Genomic DNA, 7121 nt, shown 5'->3' with positions numbered 1-7121 from the left:
CCCTTCCCCCTCTGGCTCCTGTAACCCCATTGTATTAAGCCTTTGCATGTTTTCAGTTGTTGGTTGGAGACACTTCCCCAATCATGGCTTGATGGTGCCACCTCATTCTTCAGGCCAAATCCTCAGAGTCTTAAAGGAGTGTGTTCAGCTCGATCCAGTGCCAGGAGCTAGCACCATCAGGTCCAAGGTGGTTAATGTGATTTGTTAGGGTGGAAAATGTAGATAAACATAGCCAAGAGGTAGTAGACCACCTTCCTGAAACCATTTCTGTCTGTGGTTTGCATGGGCCTATACTGTCCCTGTTTTCCAGGTGGTGCAGACTGGCAGCAGTTGGATTCAGAGCTGCAGAAGGAGATCCTGACCATCTGGCCTCACCTATCCCAGAAGATGCTGGACTTACTAGTGCCCATGCCAAAAAGTGAGTCCTTGTGCACTGGTGTTGCCAAGTTCCCACAGTGCTGGGAGCAGGCATTTCCTGGAAGGTGAACAAAGATGTGCCAATCCTGGCACATTGTTTAAGGAGAAGCAGAGAGGGGATTTACTCTGATACAAAGAAAATCCTTCCTTGTTTCACCTGACTATACTGGACCCATTTGAAAAATACATTATCTGCAGTGATCTCCCCATGCCAAATCCATTTAATCTGGGTACAGTCTCTGATCCATCTGGGAGATACTCAGGGTTGCCAACCCTCCAGGTTTGCCCTGGAGTCACCAGGAATTAGATATAAATCTCCAGATTGCTGAGAGTAACCTGGGAGATAAATGATAGAGCATTCAATTAATTACAATAAATATTAAATGTTGAATCTGATTTATACAGTAGTCCAGAGGGTTTTTAAAATGCAATAGTAACATGCATTTGCCTCCCTGACGTAAAGTCCACACACCACAATTCGTGTCATTACATCACCTGATGAAAACTCCCGGAATAGATTCAAATAGGGTTGGCAGCCTTAGAGACGCTGGAGGCAGGAGGCAGAGAATTCTTCATTTCCTTTGATTTGGGACCAGTGACCATGTGATGGGTACGCCTATCTCTAGTGAATGATTCCTATGCTACTAAAATGTCCATCTCCACCCAATCCTAAATCACCCTGGGGACTTTTTATTTTATTTTATTTTAATCCACTCTCCTCTGGAGCAGTGAACAGGGATTGTCTTTGAGAATCAAGAGGATGTGATATCTCTTCTGCAGTTGCATGGGGTTAGTATCCTCAGACCTTCCCAACTCCTGCTTCGGTTATCACAAAATACCCACCTTTATGCTTGCAGCTTCAGACCTGACTGTTGGCAAAATATATGCAGCCATGATGATCATGGACTATTACAAGCAGAGCAAAGCAAAGAAGCAGAAGCAGCAACTGGAGGAACAGGTGAGGTTCAACCACAGCATGAGGTGGCTGGTGCCCACATGCTACAGCTGAAGGTGGTGAGTTCACAGCTTCTCCAGAGGGGGAATTTTCTGTATGGATAGGACCACCGAGCTAGATGTTGACCATACAGATCCTCAGCTTAGAAGTGGCTGGCACTGTACCAAGAAAGCAAAGAGTCTGAAGACTTAAGGGATGCGGGAGTTAAGGGAATGAGAGCTAAATTAAAAGGTGGGTGATCTAATGCAGATATAATCACAGCAATCTAAAAGTCATGCTGCACAGAAAAAGTGAGTAGTTAGAGGGACCAATTCATAAATGGGAAGCGTTACCATACCATTATCCTTCTGTGCACGGGGGCTATTTATACACTAGAAAGATTCCTCATCTTCAACAGGCTCAGACTGTTTCTTTTTTAATACAGAAAAATGCCCCTATGTTCCAGCGCATGGAGCCCTCATCTCTGCCTCAAGAGATCATTTCTAATGCCAAAGCTCTGCCTTACCTCCAGCAAGACACCCTGTCAGGCCTGTAAGTACAGCCATGAGAGCAAGAGATTTGCTCCAGTATTTCTGTTCCTACAGCCTTTCTTGCTTTCCCTGAAAGTGCGTTAGACATGAAAACAGAGATGCTAAGTGGAGCCCAGGAGAAGAGGAAATCCTGATGGTGACCAACAACGTCTTGATTTTGGAGCCTCGGGTCTGTTCTTTTATTAGGGTCACCAAAAAAAGTTTGTGTAATTAAGAACATGGATAGCATCATCTTGCATATTCAACAGTGCAAACATTGTCCAACATGCTATTACAGCAAAAATTAGTGGTGCTAGATTGCTTATCAGGCTGGAAGAGAGACTGAGTATCTTAGTTCAAGATCCCCAGTTTAAAAGCAGTCCAGGCTCATAATGACTAAAAGTCCTTACTGTCTGATTGTGGTTTAGCATAGGGGTGCTCAACCCCCAGCCCATGGGACCAATCTGGTACACAGAGCCCACAGGGCTCCCCCTGGGTCAGGAAATTTAGTGGCAATTAATACTGCCACCCCTCCTCTGCTTCCAAACTCCCAAGCCCTGTGCAGCCAGATCTGGCTGGGCCACATCTCCTTCCCCCCATCCTCCTGTGCATGGCCAGATTGGAGCCAGGCCATGCAGAATTCGTTCATCTCTTGGGAGGGTTCCTCTGTTCTGGGGTTGAGATACAGTGCAGCATGGAATGGGGAAGTTAGTCCTGCGTCTCTCCTTGCTCTTTCTGTTGTTCTGAGAGTAAATATGGATTAAGACTGTCAATGCATCAGCTTTCTCCAGCACTAAACTTACAAGTGACATAATACAATCTTCCACGGAGACAGTGCCCCCATCAAGAACACACCTGTCCCAGTAGGAATGCCATCACCATGATTAAAGTGGCAATAACAATGACAGGCAGCCCTGTGGAAGTTGCCATTGTAAGTCACAGTCATTAGCCACAAAATAACTTTGCTGCTCCACAGTGAAACCAAACATCCTGTCTTTGAAGAGCAAAGCTGCTCTGATTGTTAGACAAGCAGCAGAAAAGCCATGTGGAATCCAGTTTTGGAATTGTCACTGGGCTCCCACATTGCACATGGCAAAACTGATGTCCCTTCTCAGCAAAATGTGAGCTGTCAGGGCAGTGATCAGGATTGGCAGCTTCGCGTTCCACACACAACTCGCAGCTTGCTATGAGGAATACAGACCTGGGTGATACAAGGCCACTCTTCAGGAGGTTGAAGGCAAAGAGACCATTGTCAGACATTGTAGCACAAGGGTTTGCTTTCTCTCACTGATGTTGGACTCTCTTTGCAGGAGCAGCCGGAGTGGGTTCCCCTCCCTGAGTCCACTCTCTCCTCAAGAGATATTTCAGCTGGCTTGTATGGATCCAACACATGGGCAGTACCAGGAGCACCAATCACTGGTAAACTGATGCACTGCCTTGTCCATGTTTCCTTTGTGAGACCAGCACTACTCCCTTGCTCAGTATTCAAAGCTGACTCCCAATGCTACTTATCTACCCTGCACACACTGTCTTGAAATCCCTCTTGCATTTTGTAAACTCCGTAGAACCCTTCTGCTGATTGTCCCCTCCTCTACAACAGATTTTGGGAAATATTCTCTAAAAGCATCCTTCTGGCTGGCAGTGAAACATGAATCTTTTATCCTGGACATAAGGCTAAAGTGTCCTGACCCTGCCTTCTGTGGGTAAATTGGAGACTAGTGATCTCTAAACTGTTTCTGGAACACATTAGAATGAATTCCTTAAGGACCTGGACTCAGTGGAAAGACTCACATTGACATCAACAGATTTTGAGTGAGACCCTGAAATAGGTTAAAGCAGGACAGGTCCAATGCAAAGGGAATATGAAAGCTCCTTTACCAGGCTCTGTACACATGCAGCACAGTGAGGGTCATATTTCTTTCCTGCATGGTGGCTGAGATCTGGCAGATGCTTGACAAGAGGATGGAGAGAGGGAGTGGAAACAAATGTACCTTTAGATCTGTACAGAGCTTGCATGAGCAACCTGAGTGCATCCAGTGGATTTCCAGTGTTTCAGATCATGCCCAGGCCCAAGCATAGAGACTCATAATGCACGACCACCAGGTACTAAAGTCGTGGCCCAGATTCGCAATTGCAGTAAATCAACAGAGCTCCATTCAAGCTGTGCTGAGTTACACCAACTGAGAATCTAGCCTACCACCCTCATCACAGCAGCTGAATTAGCTGAGCGGCAGGTGCTATTCAGAGACATTTCCCTAAGGAACCTCTGAGCAACCGGGTGTTCTTCCTCACTCAGCAGGTTTCACAGCTTGACGGAGGCTTTAAGACATTGTGATACTGCAGTACAATGGCTTGATATAATGCAGTAAAATATCCTTTTTTCCACAGGTTGATATCTTTTAGTAAATACTCATTTCAGTGGGTCACTGTGGGCTGAACTATGGTATTTGATGCTTTGGATTCATGTTCATCTTGTTGTCAGTGCTGGTGTCCCTGATCAAAACTGAATTGTTGAGTTGTGTCACACAAATGTGAACATACACCTCTGGCCTACACACATGCCCACATCGTGGTCAGCAGCACGAGTGTCTGTGTGTGTGTATATGTGTGCATCTGTGCACCACTCTTACACTTGTTGGACTGCAGTGTTGTATCACTGTACATTTCCAGTCCGATCCGTGTGCTTCTCAGAGTTTGTAGCACTCTTTTTGTAATTCTGCATTGCACACACTGCACCTCTCCATATAATTCAACCTGTCAGCCCAAAATGACAACTGCATAGTCAGTCTGTCATGGAGACTGCTGGCAGTGAAGGAAGGGTAATGAAGATGAATTCCTCCCTTTTGATGTCACTTCCTGGGGAAAATGCAGATCTCTCTGGTGTCACACGCTTACAATGCAAAATCATGCACCATTTTTCTCTTTGACCAAAACAAAAGAGATTTTCAAAGAGAGAAGTTAACCAAAATATACCAATATGGCACTTAGCCCTTCTTGTTTAACTTGGATGTGACTGAAAAAAACACCTTTTAAACATTTAGACAGTTTAATTACAGAAGACCCATCCAGCTTAAATATGGAAGAAGCAGGAGCACAGAAATTCCAGGGGGTTACAAACATCCAGTTGAGGTATTATGTCTGCGTACTGGTGTTTAAATAAAAAAGGATTGATTTTTGGTGTCAGACAAGCAGGACATATGGCCTGGATGTCTGTGCTCCCCTGGAACAGAGTCTGAAACAGAATCTACTTACCAAATAAACTGTTATTAATGCTAAACCCAGCAGATCTTAGACTTACTCTTCGGCCAGCTTAAAATCCCACCCCTAGTTTCTGAAATGTGGAAGATGTAGCTGCCCTTCTTGCAAAGCCATTCCCAATACCAACAGCACCAACACTGGAAGGAGAGGAGCATCAAAGTAATTGAACCAAATCCCATGAGCTTGGCTGTGTGTTTATTTCCAGGAGCCAGAGGTTAGAGAGTTTAAAAGAGTGCAGCCCTCTAACCGTGGCAACTATCTCCCCGTGGACACTCAGGAGCGCGCTGTATCTGGGAGGGCCTCCTCCATGCCACGCCTGACAGTGGATCCCCAGGTAAAACCAAGCAAAACCATAACTGGACTTGTAGAATGCCTGACTTTAGCTGTATGATACAAAAAGGGGTTCCGTACTTTTTCTATGCGAAATCTTTCCTGCTGCTGTGCCAGGCCCTCATAAAAAAATGCCAGGTATCACTAGTATCTTTCCAGTGGCTTGCATGGGAAACAGCCTTACCAAAGCTATGTATTTGACCCCTACTACTGTGGTATGATCATTTCACTATCATGTGAAACTGAGACAGAGAGACTAAAGTCTGATTCCACCTGCTAGGCATCTAAGTGGCATATAGGCAACTTTTATGCGTTTAAGTGTCTACATGCAATCATACTGCACCCTGCAAAAGTCCCTAAGAGACTGTTAATGTGTCTGGTTTATAATATACCTCCTTAAATGTATGAGAATAGGAGAGCCCTGTGCCTCCTCAAGCAGAATAACTGCACTTACCTAAGGTGAAATGCATGTTTTTGAGTGGGCAGATGCAGGGGCTTAGATGCCTCAGAGGTGGGATAGGATCTAAGTGCCTATGAACCTAAGTGACTCACCCAGGGTGACACAGGAAATCTCTGATGGAGTGGGAATTGCCTTCAGATCTTCCAAATCCAAAGGCATCACCCAAGTTACTAGAGCATCTTCCCCCTACCACCAGCCAATCCAGCAGCAGGGTGGCTTCCCTGGTATCCTGATCACACACAGCACCTTCGGAGAATCCCTGCCTGCCCAGAGAATACTTTCTCTGGTGATTACTTTCCTTCTGTTTTCCTTCCTCTTCCATTGTCCCAAAACATATGCACACCTGTCTGGCACTAGGCAGTCTGTCCTGATCAGCCCCAGCCATGCTCCATTTCCTTGTTTGTCTGCCTGGTTCTTCTGTCTGTCCATCTCGTATTCAGTTTTGACCAAGACATGAAAGCTTTTCCAGGGTTTATTTTCATAACCATGGGCCCATGTATCTTCAGTGGCAGTTACAGTGTAAGCCAGACCTTCCCGTGCCAAAGGGAATTGTTCCTAGTTCTGTTTTTGTGTTAAATCTGCATTGCTTATCTACAGCAGCACTTGGCATACATGGAGAGGAGAACTTTTTACTACTGACTTTGCAGATATATTTGGTCATTTGACACCTGGGAGCACTAGATGCTTGAAGGCTTTTTGCTGTTTTGTCTCCCACTGCCCCTACTTGTCCAACCATCCCCAAATGAGCCAAGTCAGTTCAAGTGGGCATAGCAGCTACTCAACCATCATGCCCAAAGGGGAAGCACTGGCTCCCTGAGGACTGGTTGAACACAGCTGGTGGATGGCGAGGTGAAAAATGGTAATAGTTTCCTAGTTTCTAGGGTCGGAAGGGACCTGAGCAGATCATCAAGTCTGACCCCCTGCCATGGCAGAAACGAGTACTGGGGTCAAACGACCCCAGCAAGGTGTACATCTAGCCTCCTCTTAAAGACCCCCAGGGTAGGAACCAGCACCACTTCCCTTGCAAGTTGTTTCCAGATCCTAGCTGCCCTGACCGTGAAGTAGCACTTCCTGATATCTAGCCTGAATCTCCCCTCTGCCAGCTTGTGACCGTTATTCCTAGTCACTCCTGGTAGTGCTTGGGGGAACAGGGACTTCCCCAGTGCCTGCTGGTCCCCTCTGACTAGTTTGT

The 7121-nt window shown here is 45.9% G+C and overlaps 1 protein-coding gene across 4 annotated transcripts in view; it reads left to right on the top strand.

Moving 5' to 3' along the window:
- Positions 1 to 7121, top strand: part of CACNA1E (calcium voltage-gated channel subunit alpha1 E) — a 312745-nt gene that overhangs the window by 284555 nt on the left and 21069 nt on the right. For 2 of the 4 annotated variants that reach the window (XM_019501771.1, XM_019501770.1), the window contains 5 exons: positions 311 to 418; positions 1275 to 1375; positions 1797 to 1903; positions 3192 to 3300; positions 5345 to 5473. In XM_019501771.1, the coding sequence (XP_019357316.1) occupies positions 311 to 418; positions 1275 to 1375; positions 1797 to 1903; positions 3192 to 3300; positions 5345 to 5473 (554 nt within the window). The remainder of the gene's footprint in view (positions 1 to 310; positions 419 to 1274; positions 1376 to 1796; positions 1904 to 3191; positions 3301 to 5344; positions 5474 to 7121) is intronic. The other 2 variants (XM_019501773.1, XM_019501772.1) reach the window with 1 other exon arrangement.

The sequence above is a fragment of the Gavialis gangeticus genome, unplaced genomic scaffold, assembly GCF_001723915.1.
Source record: "Gavialis gangeticus isolate Ggan-Ray unplaced genomic scaffold, GavGan_comp1, whole genome shotgun sequence".
Taxonomy (NCBI): Eukaryota; Metazoa; Chordata; order Crocodylia; family Gavialidae; genus Gavialis; species Gavialis gangeticus.
The sequence above is the reverse complement of the archived record's forward strand: the minus strand, read 5'-3'. Positions and strand labels throughout refer to the sequence as shown.